The 23,724-nt window shown below is 35.7% G+C and overlaps 1 protein-coding gene across 1 annotated transcript in view; it reads left to right on the top strand.

The window, feature by feature from the left end:
* The first annotated feature begins 15,899 nt into the window (after nt 1–15,899).
* rasgrf1 (Ras protein specific guanine nucleotide releasing factor 1) overlaps nt 15,900–23,724 on the top strand; it is a 49,067-nt gene continuing 41,242 nt past the window's right edge. The window contains exon 1 of the mRNA XM_051869870.1: nt 15,900–16,549. Coding sequence (XP_051725830.1) covers nt 16,274–16,549 — 276 coding nt within the window. The 5' untranslated portion in view covers nt 15,900–16,273. The remainder of the gene's footprint in view (nt 16,550–23,724) is intronic.

Genomic DNA, 23,724 nt, shown 5'->3' with positions numbered 1-23,724 from the left:
CCTGGGGCAAAAGATGAAGAGGGACAGCAACCTCTTCCTCTCTCTTGGCAGATCTAGAGGAGCAGTAGCAGCAGAGAGACAGGAAGACGGACTTGGTTATGTAACTAGAGACCTTGTGTGTGTCCTCTCTGGGTTCACATTTACAGCCCTGACAGAGGGAGCAGAGCTTGAAGACACCCTGCGTATCTCTTCCTAGGCTCTGCCACTTTGCATTAGTGTTTGATTTCATACTCACTGATAATTGGCCCAGTTTGTGTTTTTATTTTTCTTGTTTTTTCACACTGACATTGGGCTTTATGGCAACTGAGATATGAACAATGACACAATGCCACGCTAAGAGACACGATGCATCCAATCCAACAATTCAGAAGATATGTTATTTCTATTTATAATGAAGAACAGAGAACGAAAATGTCTGAGTTAAACTGATGCTGGAGGGTAAATGATTTCATGCATCAGGGTGTTTTCCATCTATAGCTCAAACCGACATCATAGCGGTGACCCAGTCTCCATAACAGCTATTGGATTCTTTATGCGCCTCAGAATCTCTTGGCACAGTTTTGTGCTCTAATATACTTTAAGTCTTAACAATTCCATTTATTTACAATACCAGTTCATCCATCCATCTAAAATCTAGACAATCAGCTGTAGCTGATCATTATTTATTTATTTTTTTTCATCTATCAATACATACAGTCAAACCAAAATTTATTCAGACACCTTGAACATTTCATTTATTAATACAGTTTATTCACTATAGTTTAAAAAATGGTAATAAAATATGACAAGATCTCAGGGTTAAACTGTGTCAGAAAACATTAATCTTAATTATGTCAGATAACACAAGCAAAACATGATCAGGTCAAGGTGTCTGAATAATTTTTGGTTCCAAATTTTTAATCAATTTTACTAGTAGTCCACTGTATGAAGAATTTTTGGGTATAATATGTCACAGTTTACTTTATTTTGTTATCCTCAGTTACATAAATGAATTATAGTGTCCTGCACCCACTATCAAACATATCAAAAATGCCTGAATAATTTTTGGTTTGACTGTGTATGTATATATATATATATATATACTATAAGGATTGGACATTTAAATAAATGACTAATATTTAAAAACAATTTTTTTACAGTATATATATATATATATATATACACATACACACACACATTACATTTTGATAGATGTAGAAAAATATAAAATAATATTAATTATATATATATATAAAATTTTAAATATATATTTAATATATATTATAGTATAGTATAATATATATATATATATATATATATATAATATAAAATTTTAAATATATATTTAATATATATTATACTATAGTATAATATATATATATATATATATATATATATATATATATATATATATATATATATATTAATTAATAAATAAATAAATATATATATAATTGTTTTTAAATATTATTTATTTATTTATTTATTTATTTAAATGTCTCTGACTGTTTGAAGTTGAAACAGAAGTTGAAATAAATTTTTCATTTTAAAATCTTCAGGAAAAAAAATTGAATAGGCTTTAAACCTCAGATCTCTATGCTAACATTTATATAATAATACTCACAAAAACGGTAGGCTTTCATTTCTGACTGTTTCTCTCCCTTCCTTGCTGGCAAAGGCGTTCTTTCTTATTCATAGCTTTCAAAATAAATCAGTTCAGACAAAATGAGATGTCAGCCAAGGGACACGACAGCCTTTCAAGCAAACATGTTCGGCATTGGATGCAATGGCGAGGACTCTGCATTGAAAGCTTCCTATCTGACTATAATTCACTCTGTTAGAGAACTAATGAAATAGACAGAACTGAGTATTTTGTTCCCAGAGAAAGTGCTTTCGCTTATTGTTTAACTTGATAAATCACAGCTAACTTCTGTCATGTGGCCTAATTCTCACTTGAACACTAGTGGATGCTCGGGTATATGTGACGTGATCCTGAAGCATTTCTTCGACTTCTGTGCTTAAAGTTTCAGATAATCAACAGACATGGAGATTTAGTTTGAATATTACAGAGTCTGTGTTAAAATACACCCAGTACTGTTTAGCCCTGTACACTGTGGCATGTGTGAAATTCAATTATGGTCATGCTGTCCAGCCTCTCTGAGCAACACTGCCTAACTGGAGGAAGCACCGGCCAGGTGGCGACCCTGCAGGCAGTACCCAGCACTGAGCGCACTGCCCCGGCCAAGGCCATAAGATGGACCGCTGCCATCTTCCTCCACCACAACACACAACACAGTCTCACGATCCAGACACACTGGGAGTAGGGAACGGTCCACGCTCACGACCACCGCCGTTTCCACAGACGCCTGGGCTCTCAGGGTCGCTGCCACAGAGATGCACATTGCATAGCACTTTGCTCCATAATTCATACTAAGTTCTTAAAATAGCGGCCCTCCGACAGTACTCAGTGTTCCATAAGCTCACTGAAATAGAATCAATGCTTAGGATCCTGAACACAGGCTGAATAGAAAACACCATACGGAATTGGGCTTTGCTAGAGAGGAAAAGTACAAATATTAACCCCAGGTACAGGTGAAGGGTCTGTGACTGTATGAGTGTCACACAACCTTTTTATTTATTTATTTATTTATTTATCGCTCACTTAAAATAACTGGCATGTGTATTTGAAAGATTCTCACTAGGGCTGTTGCAATCTTTTGTGACCACTTTAGTGTACTTTCTAAATCTCTTAATCTAAATGTTATATTATAGTAATATAATATTAATTTTTCTTAATTTTTTTCCCTTAATTTTTCACATTTTAATGCAAAATAATAAATGTAATATTATACATATTATTACATATTAATATTTTATATATTATATCATATTTTTTCTTGTTATATATATATATATATATAAGTTTTAATAATAATAATGATATTTAATATTGATAATACATTTTTATTATATTATCCAGTTAATAACAATCCTTGATTATAAAGAAAATCACAACTAGTTTTAAATTGTTTTTAATTAATATAAATTATACATATTTATTATATTATTATTATTATTATTTTATTAACAGTAAATTATTTATTATTTATTAACAACTAATGAACAAACCTAGTTTAGTTTTAATTATTAACACGTTTTAGTTTAATAATAATAATAAATGTCATTATTGTTGTTGTTATGTTAATTATAATATCAATTATTATTACCTATTATTATTAATAGGTAAACTCTTTACTTTCCTATAATTACCTATAATGATTTAAATATATTGCATTATTAATATTGTTATTATTTTATTAACAGTAAATTACTTATTATATATTAACAACTAATTAACCAACCTAGTTAATTTTAATTAAGTTTTAATTATTAACACGTTTTAGTTTGTTATTAATAATAATAAATTAGTCGTTGTTGTTGTTGTTGTTACATTAATAATAACAAATTTAATTATAAATATTACAAATGATAATACAAATAATAATTCTTATTACTATTAATTAATTAATTATTAATAGGTAAATTCTTTCCTATAATTACCTATAATTAATTAAATATATTGCATTATTAATATTGTTATTATTATTATTATTATTATTATTTTATTAACAGTAAATTATTTATTAACAACTAATTAACAAACCTAGTTCATTTTAATGAAATTTTCATTTTAGTTTTAGTTTGTTAATAATAATAATAATAATAATAATAATAAATGTCATTATTATTGGTGTTGTTACTTTAATAATAATAATAACAAAATGAATTATAAATATTACAAATGATGATAATAATACAAATAATTATTATTATTAATTAAGTATTATTATTAATAGGTAAATTCTTTACTTTCCTATAATTACCTATAATGATTTAAATATATTGCATTATTAATATTATTATTATTATTATTTTATTAACAGTAAATTATTTATTATTTATTAACAACTAATTAACCAGCCTAGATCATTTTAATGAAGTTTTACTTATTAACAAGTTTTAGTTTGTTAATAATAATAATAATAAATGTCATTATTCTTATTGTTGTTACATTAATAATTAACATAATTAATTATAAATATTACAAATAATAATAATACAAATAAAATATTATTATTATTAGCTAATTAATTATTATTATTATTATTATTATTAATAGGTAAATTATTTACTTTCCTATAATTAAATAAATATATTGCCATTAACTATAATAAAGTTCAAGAGAATTTGAATAGGAAAATCATTTTTCAGACGATTATGTAATAATCATGCATAGTTCTCACAGTTGTCATATTCCATGTCATACAGACTTTATATGTCCTCTGATTTAAAAAAAAAAAAAAAAAAAAAAAGTTATTGAAAGTTATCATATGTTGTTGATGTAGTCTCTGAAAGGCGCAAAGCTTGATGTCACAAGCTGACATGGCACCGAATCTGGTCTTCTATTGGACATGACTGGAGCGTCAGTCAAACTGTCCTGGAAAAGCTGGTAATGCTGTTGACAGTGTGGGGGGAAATACAGAGGTTACTGCAGAGCCCCTTTATTATCCATGCCCAATGATAACAGGCATGTGTCGGGGAGACATCAGGCCAGCTTCTCTGGGGTCCAAGCAAACTCCCCCTCTCCAAACCCCCATGACTGGCAGGCCAACTAATGGGTCCTGACTGAGGAAAATCAGCCTCTGTTAAGAGGAAGCAGCAAGTCCTGCCATAGGCCAGAAGAAAGAGAGGCCAAGCTGTATTCAAGGAAGAATCCAAGAGCATCCTCAACCCATTCAGTAGACCTTCTCTCTCAATATGAGGTCGAACACTTCCTGCAGGCTGGTCACTCACCACCCGTCACAAATAATCTATAAATGCAGACAGAGTAGGAAGAGCTTCATTAGTAATGACATCGGTATGATAAAACTGATTGTCTCGTTCAAGCTGTATTCCACCGCTCTTCACCTCCTGATGAATAAGTAATGTGTATTTTCCTCCTCAGTATTACTATTTTTAACCGAAATAAAGCTGATAGCAAAACCCACAAACCATTTTATCAAGCATTAATGACAGGACACTATTGAGATTAAATATCTCCTTTTCAGGTTAAACTTTCATTAACCTGAAAAGCCTCCTCTTTCAGTCGATAAACCCACTCAAAGCTGGATTTCTGAAGCTAGCTGATGCAACCGTGAGTGTCTTTACATCATTTTATGAGTTGGAACATGAGTTGATTATTTTTATTTTACTGAAAGTTCATTAAATTCATTCACAGTGTGCACACATTCACTCTTAACCTTATACATGCTGAAAATGACTGATGTTTCTTGTCTCATCACATTCAACTAGGAATTACATGAATCACGTAAATGATATAGTGAAATTTGACAAAAAAAAAGTCAAGTAGTTTGCATCACTGGATATTACTTTGATCATTTAAAGGGGTCATGACATGAGAAATCAAATTTGCCATGATCTTTTGACATATAAGATGTCTTTATACCATTAAAACATCCTGCAAATTTCATAGCTTAAAATGTCCCCCTTATTATAAACAAAGCATTTATTCAGTAAAGCTCTAAAAATGACTCGTTTGGATATTGTGGGATTTGCGACGTCACACGGGCAAATACATTTGCATATGACATCGACTAACAGTTTGAAATCATCGCACCACTGGCGTTCAGTTACTTAAAGTGTTAGTTCACCCAAAAATGAAAATAATGTCATTTATTACTCACCCTCATGGCGTTCCACACCCGTAAGACCTTCGTTAATCTTCTGAACACAAATTAAGATATTTTTGTTGAAATCCGATGGCTCAGTGAGGCCTCCATAGCCAGCAATGACATTTCCTCTCTCAAGATCCATTAATGTACTAAAAACATATTTAAATCAGTTCATGTGAGTACAGTGGTTCAATATTAATATTATAAAGCGACGAGAATATTATCCAGCGTCAGGAACAAACAAATGGTTTATTTTTAATGGTGTCATGTATCGCGTCAAAGGATTATATGTTTGTTCGGAGAATTTGACTGCTGATTACGCTGTAAACGAGGCACAGTGTAATGGAGAGTTTTCAAAGAAACCTTTGTTGAAAGATGAAGCAGCCGACTGTATTGAATCTGACAGCAGCTGCATCACAAACTGTAAGTAAATGATTTTATAATGCTTTATCTGTAAATGGCGGTTTTATATGGATGTTTTCATAACCCTTATTCGCGTGCAACATCGAGTGGGTGTTCATACGTTTTCCTATGCAATGACGTTAGCCAATCAAGACCGTCTACTGACAAGTCTTAAAGGGATAGTTCACCCAAAAATGACATAATTACTCACCCTCATGTTGTTCCACATCCGTATAACCTTTGTTTATCTTCGGAACACAAATTAAGATATTTTTGATGAAATCGGAGAGTTTTTTTTATCCCCCATAGAAAACAATGTAATTGCCACATTCAAGGTCCAGAGAAGTAGTAAAGACATCGTTAAAATAGACAACATGACTACAGTGGTTCAACCTTAATGTTATAAAGCGACGAGAATACTTTTTGTGCGCAAAAACAAAACAAAAATAACGACTTTATTCAACAAATTTGTCAGTCTCCTATGCTGATTATTTTGTAGACACACTTCAGCGCTTCCAGGTCCTACATCAGAACGCCGACTGAGTATATCAACTGAGACGAAATTGTTGAATAAAGTCCTTATTTTTGTTTTGTTTTTTGCGCACAAAAAGTATTCTTGTTTCTTCATAACATTAAGGTTGAACCACTGTAGTCACGTCGACTATTTTAACGATGCCTTTACTACTTTCTGGACCTTGAATGTGGTAATTTTGTTGCTTTCTATGGGGGATTAAAAAACCTCTAGGATTTCATCAAATATATCTTAATTTGTGTTCTGAAGATGAACAAAGGTTATACGGATGTGGAACGACATGAGGGTGAGTAATTAATGACAGAAATTTCATTTTTGGGTGAACTAATCCTTTAAAGGAGTCGCCCTTAACAACAGATTATTTCAGACAGAGGGTCAGAATAGGTTGAAAATAATCGTTTTTCTGCATTTTGTGTGTGTGTGTGTGTGTGTGTGTGTGTGTGTGTGTGTGTGCAAAAAGCTTTATTAGCATTATTAAGTGAACCTCAAGAAACATATTAAAATAATTTAAAAAAATCAATTTCATGACCCCTTTAACGTTTCTATTGTGAAACAATAGTTGCCAAATATTAAATGTTTAGCTGCTTTATATCTTACCTTGCACTCTTTCCCCAGCATCGTGCTGGAATTTGCGTTCGTCTTCTGGAACCGTAAAGCCCGCCTTTTTGATTCGACTGGCCATCTCAATCATTTTTACATTGTTTTGGTGGTTACACCCCTGCATAGATTTCACTTAGAATTATTTTAGCACATAATAAAATGATCCACATCTGCATGCGTCATTGCAGTAATATTCATCTCTGATAATAAACAGTCATGTTCTCTTCTTTCAAGTAAGGGTAACCACTTTGGGACTGTGGCTTTTATCTGTCAAACAATACATCATGTTCCACAGTTTGATCTCTGTATTTAAAGCAGGCCTGACATTGTTACATGTTGTTTTTAATGCAACAAAAAGTTTCCACACTACGGCAGCTATCAAAAGGCACTTTCACTCAAATTGAACAGCATTTGACACATTGTTGAAATGCTATTTACTGGCTTAAGAAGTTTTGTATTGATGATATTTGCTAACAAAGCTGGTCAGAGCACATTCGAGATTAGTATGCCCTGATGTAAGTTGTATGCATTTTTGTAGGATTTCTAATCAGGCACTGAATAGGCACCATTAAAAGTCTTTTAGCCAATGAAACCGCTTTGAGGTCCTGACTGGACTTGATTCAACGAACAAACTAATATTGACATAAAAGATGTTCTCCACAATATACCATACATTTATGCTTTGGTTGTGATCTGAGTCATTGTTTGTTTCAATAAATTAAGTATTAAAGGGATAGTTCGTCCAAAAATGAAAATTCTGTCTTCATTTACTCATTTCGTTCCAAACCTGTATGACGTTTGTTTTGGTAACCGTTAACTTAAAATATCTTCTATGTTCTACAGAAGAAAGAAAGTCATACAGGTTTGGAACAACATGAGGGTGAGTAAAAGATGACAAAATTTTCATTTTTTAAAAATAAAAATAGACTAAAACATAAACAAGAACCAAACTGTGACCAAAAAACCCTTTCGGATCAAGCCATGACACTGTAGGATACCCTTAACACGCGTGAAAACATTTTTTTTTTTTTCACTAGTACAAGCTGATCAACAGCTAAGGTACAAGTGTGACGTATTTCTAACGGCTTTGACGGAAAAGCCCACATGCTCCTTTGTCTCTGATAGGTGGAGCCCATGGCAGCGTCTTCAGCTCCTGTGAGCATGCACAGGGAGCAGACAATGAGAAACAAGGGAAGGCTTGATAAGAGCGAGGGAGCTGCTGCTAAAAAAAGGAGGGAGTAATTAGTAAATGTCGTCTAAGAGGAGCACGGTGAATTAGAGGCCTAGTGGATCATGTAATTAGGGGTAGACCAGTCTCCAACACTGCGCAAAGGGTGGAGGGGACACTATATCTTCAGCCATGTTCATTTTAATGATCATTAGGAATCTTTCAGTACTAAGGTGAAGGTTTTATACATATGCACTTTAAAAACATAACAACCAGCTCCAGAAACTTGCAGTTTTTTCTTTGAATCCCAATGAAACTTGAAAATTCTGTAATCATTTGCTCACCCTCATGTTGTTGCAAAAATCTGACTTTGTTTCTTCTGCGAAACACAAAAAGTTTTTTTGACCTCTTGACTTTCATTGTAAAAACAGTTGAAACATTTTACAAAATATAATTATTTGTGTGTTCCACAGGAGAAAGTCAGTCATACAGGTTTGGAATTACAAGAGAGTGAGTAGATGATGATTTTTCATTTTGACTATCCTTATATATATATCAGGGGAGTTTCCTTTTCCTCCAAGGAGGCAAGGGAGGCAGTGTCTCCTCAAAAAAACTAGATGAGAAAATAATTGATATTACAAAAAAATAAAACAACGCAAATATTACAAAATGTGACATTTAAAAAGTGTAAAAGTCACTCATTTTAACAGTGTCCAACAGTGACACCCGCAGGTGAAGTTACAGCGGGAGGCTTGCCTCCTCTGTCCCCATTGACTTAAAACAGACACCCTAAAGCCCAAAGTATACTTCACTTTTTACGCGTATGCGAGGGTCACCGTACACGTACGCGCACCGCCGGATTTTTGTAAACGTGCGTACTGTGTATGCTCGGGTCGCACATGCGTGTTTCATTTTTTTGCAGTATTTTGTAACTCGTGGCGAGAGATTGCTCAAAACTGCGCATGAGTTGAACACCTGTGTACACGTAAGAGACAAAAGAAGTATACAAGGCTTTGCGTTCGACAGTAAAAAAAAAATAGTATACTTTGGACCTAATGCGTGCTTTGGGTTTAGTGGGGGGTAATTGAGAATGAATGGGGGAAAGTGAGAGGAGGCAATGCCTCCATCGCGCTTTGGATATGATCTGTTATGATTGGTTCGTGCGATAAAGCTTCTTGTTTTTGTACAAGTTCTAATCGTCATGAATGAAGACAATGATGGCGTTAATGGGAAGACTACATAAAAAGTAAGTAAACAACTTAGTTTACTTAGTTAAAGTAAGTAAAGCAAACAACTTAAATTTATACTTGGTCTCTAAATTGTATTTGGTCTCTCTTTTTTATGTAATGTTTATTTAACCAGGAAAATTAAGATTAACAGACATAAATTTACATATGATTTACAGTATTTTAAAAAATGTGAGGACTCGCTCATTTTAAAACACCAACGCACACCACTGAGATATATATTAAATGTTAGATATTTTCTCTTATCCTAGCTGAGTCTGCATAGACAATAATATAGATTTCCCTGATAAAAGTAAAAAGTTGTTCTGTTTGACTAATTGCTTTGAGGTGGGGATATCTGTTTGACTGGCCAATGGCAGTGCAAGGGAGTGTTCAGGAAACCAGTCTGAAAACAGTCAATATTTTACTATTATTTCTATTGACATTGACATTAACACACTTCTCCTTTAACCTTAAGTGTATGATACTTTTCTCCTTTCAAAAGATTTAGTAATGTAAGATGTTTGAAGATTTTGCTGTTGTATCTCTCACATACTGTATGTGCCATCTCTCATCCATATAAAAGGTGTTGTGGTGGGGATGTGTTGGGGAAAATAGGTGAGCGGAAGAGGACAAGGATACCTAGAGGAGTTTTATCACGATTTTTCTGTCTCCGAGCCACACGGTCAGCAGTTGGTGTTGCTGCCAGAGAATGCTGATTCAGATTGCCGCAGACAAAACTGTTGCTTTTACTCCCTTCATCGATACCAAAAAAGAGGAAAATCCTGATGAAACTCACATAACTGCATGCATGAAAAGAGCAGAGCTTTTGAAACTCGAGGACCCTCCAATCCACATACAAGTACTGTATGTGTTCCAAGCTGAGGGACAGTACTCAGTGTTATCTCTTTCCTTGCATGTGTGTCTATGCAAATGTATTCAAAAGATGACGTGAGCAGGTGGCAATCATTAATGACAGTGACAACTAGATACACAGAGATATGAAAATGATATCCAAAAATCAGCTTCATCAGTTTTGTTAATGTAATCAAGAAATAATACATGCTTAATGTTAATTCAACATGAAATATTTTATCGAAGGACAAGTCTGTATGTATTCAAATAGGTGTCACAGAAGGACATGAGGATTTATGACTGTGTGGTTCTGAGGGAGAGCAGATAACAACAAGGATAAAGTCATAAATGAATCTTGTCCATGAAGTAGCCGGCAGACTGACAATGCCAGATTAAAGCCTGTGCCTTTTAAACAAATTGGGTGCTTAAAGGAGCATATTGCCTGTGTGCTAGAACATGTTTTATTGTTCAGCCACATTAGCGCTGAGACAAAGAGGAGCGTCACACGACGGCACGTCACAGGTCCTGACGAGCCTAGATAATTGGTTCCTCAATTGATTGCCATGAAAATGGTGAGCCAGAGGGGAGGGGGGCGGTAAGGATGACTTGGACCACGGTCCGTCAGAGCGTCTATAGTTCTCTCCTGAATTCGATCCAGTGTCCACTGACCTTTACCTTCTTTTTCCAACACCTGACCCAATTCTCAGCAGGCAAACAGCAAGGAAATTCCTATCTGTAACTGTCAATTACAATTAGAAACTTTATGATTGGAATTAAATTACCTCATTAACTCTGGATGATAATCTTAACGTCTATATTTCAGATCAATATTTGGAATGGAGAATAATTCTACACAAGATAAACCATGCAGATGTAGAACCACAGGTTTGGACGTATTATATTTCCAAATTTGTATGACTTTCTACTTTCAGTGGAACACAAAAGATGAATTTGAAGAATCTTTATGCAGCTATTTTCCATGCAGTTACTGTTTATAGTGGCCAACAAAGACCAAAAAAAAAAATTAAAAAATACCATAAAAGCACTTTAAAATGGTCCTTGATTATGATTTAAATTTTTTTAACTTTAGTTAGTGTGTAATGTTGCTGTTTGAGCATAAACAACACCTGCAAAGTTACGTTGCTCACAGTTCAATGCAAAGGGAGATATTTTCTTTTACAGAAATCGCTTTCAACAAACGGCTGGTAGGGACTACAACGAGCTTCTTCCCGGGTTTGTGACATCACAAACCCCTTAATTTACATAAACCCTGTCCCCGAGAACACGCAACAAAGCGGATGAGGCCATGTTGGGCTGCTTTAGAGAAGAGGAAGAGTTGTTGTAGTAGAGTGTTGTTACCATGCCGTCATTTTACGCCACAAACGAGGGTCAATTCAACGCTGGATTTGTACAAAAGATTTACATGACGGCACATGCTAGTCGATGAGTTGATTCAAATCCACAGCAACTACATAAATTTATCCACTAATCATTCAGAAACGTCTAGTTTCATTCTAAAAGTTGGTACTTCTTCCTGAGTCTCTCCATCAGTGTCCGACTCCGGTTTGAACAATGTAAGGCTGAACACCGTTACTGACAATCCTCATTTTGGCTGCGTGAGATTCTCCAGCTTTGTTGTTGTTGAGTATACAAACTGAAGCACGAGCTGTTAAAGCTCCGCCCTCTTCTGGAAAGGCAGCAGCAGCTCATTTGCATTTAAAGGGACACAAAAACGGCGTGTTTTTGCTCACACCCAAATAGGGGCAAATTTGACAAGCTATAGTAAATGATCTGTGGGATATTTTGAGCTGAAACTTCACAGACACATTCTAGGGACACCAGAGACTTATATTACATCTAGTAAAAGGGGCATTATAGGTCTCCTTTAAAAGTGTCTACTGCGATCTCTTGTAATGGCAAGAACTACATTAAAAAATCTTCCAGAATGTGTTTTTTTTTGTGCGCCATGGAAAAAAACGAACAGCGTGACGGTCAGTAAATAATTACAGAATTTTCTCATTTGACTGAACTATTAAAGTCACAATGTAATAGTATTAGTGACAGATCTTTTCGTCCGTATTGAGTGCTGCAGGGATGACGTATTTTTGTAGGCTAAAACCCCAAAAACTGAGTTAGCATTTTAGCACTTCTGGTGCATCGTCCTGAAGCCAATGTTTTTTGAGTGGATTTTTGGTTAAATGTTTGAAATAAGGTCTGTGGTTAACACAAGCTTAATGCTGGTGATGTTGAAGTTCGTTTATTGCCTAAAATTAGCTTTTTAATTCTGGCGATTGTATTTAGGCTTCAGAATTCCTAAAAGTTGTGTTCATTTGTGAAGACTATTTTGATGTTGAAAACATTTAAGAATCATAAACTTCTGTTGGTCACATGGAGTGCTTATTTTCAGCAATAAAGCCAATGGAAAAATCCTGTTGGGTTTTTTTTTTGTTGAGGGAACCAGGTCATGCTAACTTCTGGGTTGGCCTACAAAAATACATCATAACTGCAGCACTCTATTGTGACAAGTGAAACAGATTAGCGAAAAGAAAGAAAAAGTAGGGCGGGGACTTGCTTCTATTCATTGGTAGTTGATTGGATGGCAAATCTGAATGTGAGCATGCTGTTGATTTTAAGAAAGGATCTTGGGTTTAAATGGACTAAATAAGATTGATAAGATGCATGTAGAAAATAGATTCAGGTGAATTTCCATTTCATGCCAACTTTATAGGTGCTGTATCTGATTTTTTTAAAGTGTTTTGTTAACTTGAGCCAGATTATTAACACACACACTATCTCCAAAATAACAAACCTGAAAGTCAGATTGGCTAAAAAAATTGATTCTCTCACCTATTTCAGTGATATCTCTCAGGTATGGCCATTTTATGCGTGGTATTCGTCAAAATCACTGACATCACCTTTAGTATGCAGGAAGTCAGGAGTCATATCTCTACAGGAAAGGGCTGAATGGAGGCATTACGAACATGTCCTTGGTAGAATTTTTTTCTGCTTATGGTGAATCACAGGCATGGTCTCAACAATTACAGGACATAAAGAAGAGGAAATGACAGAGATGTTCAAGGAGCTGCTGGGCTTGAGCACAAACAGCTGATTACAACTGTCATCAATGCAAGGTTTGAGGACACTAAGTGCTGTATTAAGCCCTTCCGTAAACTGGTTAATACAGAAATAAGCATTTTAAAAGAAGCTTCAAAGGCAAATGTTTTTCTTGGAAATCCTGGTAGGGTGCACTGAAAGTGCAACAACCCTGAGAGATGCAAAACAACTTTCCTGCAGGGCGGCAGGAAGTAATGCTCATTGCAAATGCTCCTTTGATTAACTGAGCAAATGCTTGATTTACTACCAATCGACCACTAATGATCATTCACATAATTGATTACAGATAAATGCATTGGTTGGACAAGCAATGAAATCATCTATAGCTACCTTAAGGAAGGTGTACTGAGCTTAAATGATAATGCCATTGGCAATAATGCTTTCGAACATAGACTTTCAATTCATTTTCCTTAAAAAAAAAAAAGACTTTTGACTATAGGAGCAATTTGATAATCGTCAAGCATTTTTAAATAGATGAGTTAAATGCATAGGCTATATTAAGATATCCATCTCTGACACTCCTCAGCCCATAGCATCAAAGGCAGCTCTGATGCTGCTTTGCTTCTGTGTAAATAAAATGCAGCATCAGTATCGCTGTAACGATAACGGCACCAAGAATAGTTGTAATTATTTTCAGAACTATTTTTTTTTTCCAGCTGATGAACAATAAAAACATTGACAGCCAATTAGAATCCATCATGCTTTAGAGAGCTCGAGAGCATTTAAAGTCCCCCTGAAGTCAATCATTTTATCCCTTAAAACTCATCTTTGATCACCAAAATGACACATTTAAAATTTAAAAAATTATTCATACCTTAAAATATCTTGAATGTAACTCTACACCCTTGCCTCATTTAATATACAAGAATCAATTAATATGCAAATTATCCCCGCCTCCACTCGCTCACGCCAGCTCAGAGATTCACTTGGTCAACTTACTGAGATAAACGCTGCACAATGGTATCGCTTTTTACAACATTGGACACATAACGTAATTAATATGATTAATGTTACACAAACCATGTTCCCGTTTGCCATATCAGAGTCAGACAGCTGCCTTCTAACAATCAGTATCCCTACAAACGATTTAACAACTCAGAACGTCAGTTGAGAAAGGCATATAGTTCATCATAACATCGTAATATACACCCGCCATATTGCTAAATCTACACGATTTTTCATATCAACAGAAAAATATACCGGGATAACCTGGCTTCTCTCGAGACTCCCCTGCTAGTTCGCTGTTAAAGGGTTAGTTCACCCAAAAATGAAAATAATGTCATTTATTACTCACCCTCATGTCGTTCCACACCCGTAAGACCTTCGTTAATCTTCGGAACGCAAATTAAGATATTTTTGTTGAAATCCGATGGCTCAGAGAGGCCTGCATAGCCAAAAATGACATTTCCTCTCTCAAGATCCATTAATGTACTAAAAACATATTTAAATCAGTTCATGTGAGTACAGTGGTTCAATATTAATATTATAAAGTGACGAGAATATTTATGCTGCGCCAAAAAAACAAAATAACGACTTATATAGTGATGGCCGATTTCAAAACACTGCTTCATGAAGCTTCGGAGCGTTATGAATCAGCGGTTCGGAGCGCCAAAGTCACGTGATTTCAGCAGTTTGGCGGTTTGACACGCGATCCGAATCATCGATCCGCTGATTCATAACGCTCCGAAGCTTCATGAAGCAGTGTTTTGAAATCGGCCATCACTATATAAGTCGTTATTTTGTTTTTTTGGCACACCAAAAATATTCTCGTCGCTTTATAATATTAATATTGAACCACTGTACTCACATGAACTGATTTAAATATGTTTTTAGTACATTAATGGATGTATAATTAATGATACTTATCGTTCTTGTTGTGAACGGGCCTTTAGCATTTGTACTTAATGCAATACGGCAGACGCACTTGTATTACGAATGTATTATGGTTAGGTTTCTCTGCAGTGCCCTTAGCAATTTAGCAAAGCCAAAATTAACTTGTTGCTTTTCGTGTTGGCATAGTAAATACACTATGCCGCCTCTCTGTTGCATTGAAATTCACCGTTTGTGAAAGCCTATAGATGCCACTTCAGATGCAGATTATGCGTTACGTTTAGTGTAAACATGACACGTAAGTCTAATTATATATGAATGGCAACACTAGTTCGTCGCACGAAGCGAAAAGAGCCGTCATCATCTGTGCAACAGATCTAAAATGAACTCAAGTGACTGTAAAAGTACGTTTGTCGCTCTGTCCGAGGTTCTGAAACCAGATCACGTGACGCCACTGCCTCATTCAGCAGTGAGCGCGCGCACTGGTTTATAGAGAATTTCACGTGAGAACGCGACAAACCATCACTCGCATACACTGTAGCCTACTTCTCTCCGCTCGCAGCGTCACAGAAGAGGTTACGGGAGGCATTTTGCATCTTTTCCCACAGCTTGTACACAATCGACAACATTACGATGGTAGACTTTGGCATTCTTCGTTTTTCTCTGCGCTTCTTCCCTACTTCATGCCAAGGCGGTGATTGCAGTGGATGGGCAGAACGTGCCAGGCTTCGTTTCTAATCCAGAAAGTGCCCGTCTGCTCGGGGATCTCGTGCTAAGAAGATGTAAGGACCGAAACAAGCCTTTCCCCCCCAAAACCAGCATCTTCTTCACAAAAATGCAGAAGGGAATTCGACTTAATGATGGTCATGTCACCTACCTGGGTCTTTTGGCAAAGAAAGATGGCACGAGGCGAGGCTGCTTAAGCAAAAAGAGCTCCGACAACACAAAATGGCACACCAAGTGGTTTGCTCTATTGCAAAATATGCTTTTTTATTTTGAGAGCGAGTCCAGCTCGCGACCTTCGGGATTATACCTGTTGGAGGGATGTGTGTGTGACAGGTCGCCCTCACCCAAACCTTCACTATCAGCCAAGGAGTGCTTGGAAAAACAGGTACGAAACAAACGGAATGACAACTTTTGTGCATACTTCTGTAATGCTGATATAGACCTTTAGAATGGAGTTACTTTTGGGGTAGGGCAACTAAAAATGGGCATTCTGTTTCCAGCCAGAAGCGACTGGGGGGTTTGTTTTATGCGTAAAAATGATGAGCATGCGCTCGAGACAACCAACAATTTTACCACCAGGCAGCATATACTGCTTTGCTCAGTGCTCGGAGATTTTTTTTTTTTTTTGCATCTGATATTTCGTTTACTTTAATAGGGTTTCTCTGTCATTGTCTACTTTTCTTTGGAAATGAGCATCTTTTGAGCGTTACAGTTTTAAAGCCAATTACGTATATGTTGCATAATATGCGTATGAATATTGATAGATACTAGATTCCTTGTGATTACATAAATTATAAATTAATAAGCCTAAAAATATTATACGATTTTGTTCTTAGTCATTAAAGGTCAGGTTCATCGAAGCAGTCATTATTTACTCACCCTCAAACCTGTATGACTTTCTTTCGTCAGTGAAACTAAAAAAAAAAACGACAGCTTAAGTCACCACTCACTTTCATTGTATGGAAAAAGAGAAAATAGACATAACAACATGAAGGAGAGGGAGGAAATGACAGAATTAGCCTATTTTAAGTAGGCCTACTACAGCGATTTATACAGTAAACTTAGGCTAATTGTCAGTATCATGCTAACAGTCAACAGTTTACCGATGTAAGTTCAGTGTCTTTCATCGTTTGATATCCGTTTAGCTTTCCAAGAACAATGGGTCTTATTTTTCAGCGTTTCTCCTCAGAGACATTTAAGTTTTGCCTGTTCCGCTCTCTGCTTCACACAAGAGAGAAAATGACGCTAGAGAAGCACTTTATAAACCTCAGAGTCGCCATCATGCGGAAAACTGGCGTAGAATCGCAGTCTGTTTGACGTATTGATTTAATTCCCGCGCTGATATTAATAGCATCCTACCTTGGCAACTGCGTCTTCACAACGTGTTTAATAACAAATCGCTCCCAAAACTGAACTTTATGTTCACAAGACACTGTTTGGGCGTCTGGAAAGGTGTTATGCAGCATTTAATGTTCTTTGTTAGTGTTGTTATGATCCAAGAGACGCTGCTGATTAGGCTAAACACAGTGACTCCTTCAAATATGTCATTTCATCTTTTTCAGATATTTTAAAGTATTTAATGTAGTTATCACTGAAACATAGTTATGGTAATGTTTTGTGCTATCCTTGTTTGATTTCAGAGTGATTATATATCAACGTTTTTACATATCGATCGATATCTTGCTCGTATAAAAACGTGTAGTTAGCCTAACTTAAAGGTGCACTCCATTTTTTTTTTACTTGTTCAAATGTGTTAAAGAAATGAATGTCACTTTTGACAAATATGATTAAAATGATATGGAGAACAGGAGAAAAACGGCTTTATTCTATGTGGAGCGGGTGGTCTTCAAATGGAGGCCACCATGTTGAGATCACGTGACCAGCAGTGTCATGAAATAAAGTGCAAAAGTGCTTGATCACTTTTTCAGCTGCCTTGGTTCTGCAAGTATTTTTCCCTTTGGGATTGTAAAAAAGTCTTCGTTAAAGGCTCTGAACCGTACCAGCCAGCTACAAGGTGAATCACAATACAAACTTTAATTTGAAGCAAAAAACGTTTGAAAATTGGACAAAAAAAGCAGTTAATGAGGGAAAGAACTACAGTTCCATGAAGCATTGCAAATGACATAAATTAAAAAACGATGGAGGAATATAAAACTATTGATTTAAAGATTGCATTTTGTAGTTTGAGAGCGTATAGGGAGATTGACTTTATTACGTCCTGCTTGTTGCGATTCTCTGATTGATTGAGATTTCTTTGCAGAATCATGGGTAATGTAGTTTTTCACCAAGAATTCCTCTGTTCAACATGATTATTTAAAAAATGTTGAAATAATGGGCTGATGGCTTCAACAAAAGCTTATATCATTGATTAAAAACCTCAAAGCACACAGATCTTTCTTTAAAGATTAATAAGTTATCATTAAAAATCAATTCCTCAATGGAAAAATTAATGGAATTTTTACTTCCAGAACCCGACTGTTGAACTTTATTGGACCTGGTTACTAATAATAACAATAATAGTATGAATAATAATCATATCACTTTATAAATTACTGTTTACAAATTATAATGGTATGGATCAGCATGTGTGTGATCCACCAGACAGTCCAAAAAGAATCAGTATGAGTGGAAAAATAAAATGTCCACTCAAGCGGTCCGTGCTGAAGTGATGACCTGCAGCTACACAGAGCGAGGACAAACGGCAGGACGTCAAGTGGTGGCCATGACCGACACACCACCAAATGTCTCCGTTTAAGACACAGCCGCACTGCATTGAACAGGGAGAGAGCTTGCGACATACTGTGCACCAGCACGAACCCCCCAACAATGCACAAAATTTGTTGGGATTTGTGAAAGAATGTGGACGCATGCAAAAAAATATTGACGTAGAGGAGTGAAAGCAGTTTAAACCTATAGGTGTCAGTATAAGAGCCAGTGAAATGTAAACAAAAACTCACTGAGTGCACCTTTAATATTCAGCAACCTGATGCGACAGCGACTTAATCACTGCAGCCATATGGCAATCTGAAGCACACACTACTTAGAATAGTTTATCAGTTGATCCTGAAACAAAATCTCTGAAAAGCTGCATCAGTTCTTCGTTTTACGAGCACGACTTTTGACTACTCGCATAGCTGAAGATGTTTTACCTTGGTTAAACCTGCCTGACTGTGTCTTCAGCCTGCATTGCTTATCTGTGTGTGTAAGGACCGCAATTCAACGTGAGTCTAAGACCTTCCTGTGAACAGCTGTCCCTGTGCTGACAAAGCAGGATGCGGCATGGAGTTTGATGCTGTGCATGTCTGTCATCCTCTAAAGAACAGAGCCTAGTAAGAGCGACGTTACCTCACAATCAACAACTCGGTGTTAGACTTCACACACGCTTCACCCTTTATATTAGGCCTGCACACTGTAACCTCATTCAATGTAAGTCATTTGCATGAATAATTTACCCTGGCAAGCTTTGTGTTTTCACTCAAAATGCATACATGTAAGATACCTGCCATTTTGCTAATGTTTGCCTTGAGCAGAGCAGTCAATATATAAATATAGATACTTTCATTGGTCTTCTACTTATATACTTACACTTATTCACATATTTAAAGTGTAACTTCGCTGATATTCTTTGTATTGTTAAAGTGTCTGTAGTATATGCAAATGAACAATGTTTACTCGTTCTCTGTTACCTGGACTGAGAAATTCATGTTTATTTGTCAGCAAAAGTCACACTTTTGACTTGTTTCCGCCACAGAATAAAAAAATACAAATGGTAACTGTGACTTTTTATCTCACAATTCTGACTTTTTTCCCCAGAATTGCAAGATATAAACTTGCTATTGTGAGAAAAAAAGTCAGAATTGCAGGATATCAATTCACCATTGCGAGAAAAAAGTCAGAATTCCAGGATATAAACTTGCAATTGCGAGAAAAAGTCAGAACTGTGAAATAAAAAGCCTTTTTAATTTTGTATTCATGGGCAGAAACAAGCTTCTGTATTTGACAGCCTCAGGGCTTTCGGAAAAACTACAGATTATTCTTCTGCTTTTTTGTATCCCCACCCACGGACAGTCAGATCAACAGAGGGTTATTAACTGAACTGTTATTGTAAGGGTAGATGTATCACTGAAAATTGTATCGCACTTTGTCTATTCTTTAAACAGCATTATGGTAAACACAATGGCAACAGCTTTCTTACCTGTATGCAACGGTGTTTTGCTTTGGGCAGAACTGACAGAACGTCAGTTTCTTTCAGTTTTTTTCCCCTTCGTTTGGCATAAAACACTGTTCATGCTCATCCAGTTTGAAATTTTGACGAACACAGAGCTTTTTCATATTGTCCGTTGAGGCGTTCTCTACGTATTTACGATTCTGTGCAGCCTTGAGCCGCTGCCTACAACGCGCTAGATCCTTCATTGGAAACTGAAAGTAACTCCCACTAAACGTTTACTCTTTGAATTCTTGCACCCGGAAACAATTCGGGTCAACACCATTATGACTAAAAGTTTGCTAAGAAGTATTTCCTACTAAAGCAAGGCGGTATTTGATTCTGGTAGCATGTCCATAGCAGACTGGTGGGAGTGGCTTTGGATGGCAACATGCCCAGTGCATTATGGGTATTGAAGTTTTCCTACCTATTTTGCAAAAGGGAAGACAACAGCCTTTTTTCTCTATTTTTTCTAAAAATGTTTTGCCTTTCTGCTGTGTAGGCAGATGTTTTAGTGAAAGCCCATTTTGCCAGCAGTGAAGTACCCCTTTAATGGAACACATAGAAAGTTTCATAGTGATGATTCATTACTTTCAGTGTCTTAAAGGTATAGTTCACCCAAAAATATGCAGAAATTTGGTTTCAAATTCACCCCATCTATTTTCTAAATACATGTTCTTGATCTTATTGTGAATGATTCATCCATTCATGTGTTTTATTTTTATTATTATTATTATTATTATTATTATTAATTTTGACCTCAATCTTCTAATGAAAATGGCAGACTTCTCTTTGGTGATTTCCCCAATCATTTAGTTCCTTGTGTTGTTAAATCCCATCAAGGTTGGATGTTCTTTTTGTTCATGATTATTACCTTCATTAGATCTGATCTAAAGTCTGTAGACCTAATGAGGTTCTTGTAACCTCTTATAATCTTAATGTAGTATTTATTGCATATTCATATTTAGCATTATACTGTCCCTCTATTTCTCCAGGTGTGCCAACTCACAGAAACAGGAGCAAAAAAGTGGGGCGCTCTATTAAATCTAGAGTTTGGCAATACACAGGTGTGCAGGTGTATATTTACTTACTTTTTTAGGGAAAAAATCAGCCCAATTCAATCTGGGATGTTCAGATTATCATTTGCGTACAGATCGGTCTTCACATCTTTGCTTAGAAATCCATTTTAATTTCTAATTAAATTTAGTTTTTTAGATTGCGGTGTTCATAGAGGCTATTCTCTAATCTAAAAAAGCACTTACTCAGCACAAAGGGACTTTTGGGCAACCTGCGTACTGGCGTATTCATCACAAATTTGCGTTTTATTGAAAATCATCCTGCTACCTTTTCTTTCATTGTCATTGTATTTACATAGCAATCACTCTGCTCTACCATTCATTTATTGGCCCCTTCTTTAATATATCTGCATTTGAGCCCATGGTTCCTATGGCAACTCCTATTTGCATGAGAAAAAGAGTGGTTGGAGGGATGGTGTGTGTGTGTTGCGGGAGCATGTAGCAGTGCGTTGCGCCTCCTTCATTAATGCTAACGCGGTTTGGGCTAAATTTGTTCTGTTCAGTACCTCTGAGGGGTCAGGGCCCATTTATAGCAAAACATTCATCTCTCTTTTGGGAACAGTTGCATTTCTGCAGCTCAACAGAAAGAGCGAGTGCATGTAGACTTACTGATGCTTGCTATTTTGGTCTCCTTGCAGATTGCACTTGCATTAGTGCTCAAGACAGACATAATACAATTTGTCCTTTACAGAGGAGTGGGAACATGAAGAATAATGCAAAAAAAAAAAAAAAAAAAAAAGAAAAAATGAGCATACACCTTGCTTAAGCTGTGCGTTATGGATTTGACTTGTAACAGAGTCACAGTGGTACACTTTTATTCTTTTCCAGGCCATTTTCTTTCCCAAAACCATGGCTCACTTCATTTATCAAAGGCTGACGTGACAGGTAACAGGTTGCAACAATAAAAGGAAATATGGTTGTCTGATAAAAGTATCTGAAAGGACCTGTATGAACTCATACATTATACAGCAACTTTAATAATGTGTTATTTACAATTCCTTTGTTTCGTTTATGCAGACTATGCTTAAAGATAACAGTGATCATTTTTGAATGTCATATCCTTTATCTGAAGCATCCTATCCTCCATTATATGACTTTGTAATAGTCACTGTTTTCTAATTTGTAGGCTTGCAGCACATTTGGTTTGATATTGCTGGTTTATCCTGTCATTAATGGGTTTTGTAAGCCTTTTTTTTAAACACTGTTGTTCACATGTGTCATATTGTGGTTTTAAAGCACTTGATTGATCTCCCAAAGAAAAAGTGATGTTTATTGTGTGTGTGTGTGTGTGTGTGTGTGTGTGTGTGTGTGTATGTGTATATCCACTCAAAAACAGTTAGGTAAGTAAATATATATGACTTGAAAAGAATTGAAAGAATTAAGCTGACTTTGATTTTTGAAAGCTCATGGAAGCTCAGGGAAAGGAAATGGTAAAAGAAGCAGTGTACTTCAACCACGAGAATTATGCAACAATATGTCATATATCTAACAATATGACATATGTCTAAAAGATCAGCATGACAGGATCCTGGAGTATCCTGTAATGTTTAAAAGTATCCTGGAATATTTTAAAAAAACAAATTACATGAAAACAATCTTTTTCTTTTACTTTTTCCTTTAATAACCATTGGGAAGTCACATGATACAAGATAGGACACACAAGACTTGCATATGGGTGGGTTTTCTCCTGATGGTAAATATGTATATCATGTCAGAGCTGTCAAACATATGTTATTAGACTGTTATATTTCTACTTCTTTGGAAAAAAAAAAAAATCAAATTTAGTTTTAGAATTTTTTTTGGGGAAAGTGGTCTTAAATATCTAATTTAGTTTATATTTTAAATTTTAATAATTCAAGTATTGTTTTCACCATGAAAACAGCAAACAAAGCTGGCATGGCATTGAAAAGCACGCAAGCAAACAAACACACACACACAATATAAGTATCCTGCATTAAAAGACTTAATGTGTTTGTTCCTACCACAATTTATCAGTGTTTTTAATATGCATATAATTTATCCAAGACCTGATCAACTGGGCTGCACTGATGGAAAACAGTCTTAGAATTGGCACTAGGTACTTAATGTTTGTGAAGATGGGATTGTTTAGGCCTGAACGCTGAAGCGCAAGTTTGGAAGTTTACAGATTTGTTTTTGGTTCAGAGCCATGAATGAGACTAGAGTGTTGTCTGGCTAAACAAAGATACTGTTCTGAGATTCATAGGATGTCTATTCTTTCATTAAAACTTAAAGGTGCAGTAAGCAATTTCTGAGAAACAC

Source organism: Ctenopharyngodon idella, chromosome 18 (assembly GCF_019924925.1).
Source record: "Ctenopharyngodon idella isolate HZGC_01 chromosome 18, HZGC01, whole genome shotgun sequence".
NCBI classification, from domain to species: domain Eukaryota; kingdom Metazoa; phylum Chordata; class Actinopteri; order Cypriniformes; family Xenocyprididae; genus Ctenopharyngodon; species Ctenopharyngodon idella.
Note: the sequence above shows the minus strand (reverse complement) of the source record. Positions and strands in the feature narration are given on the sequence as shown.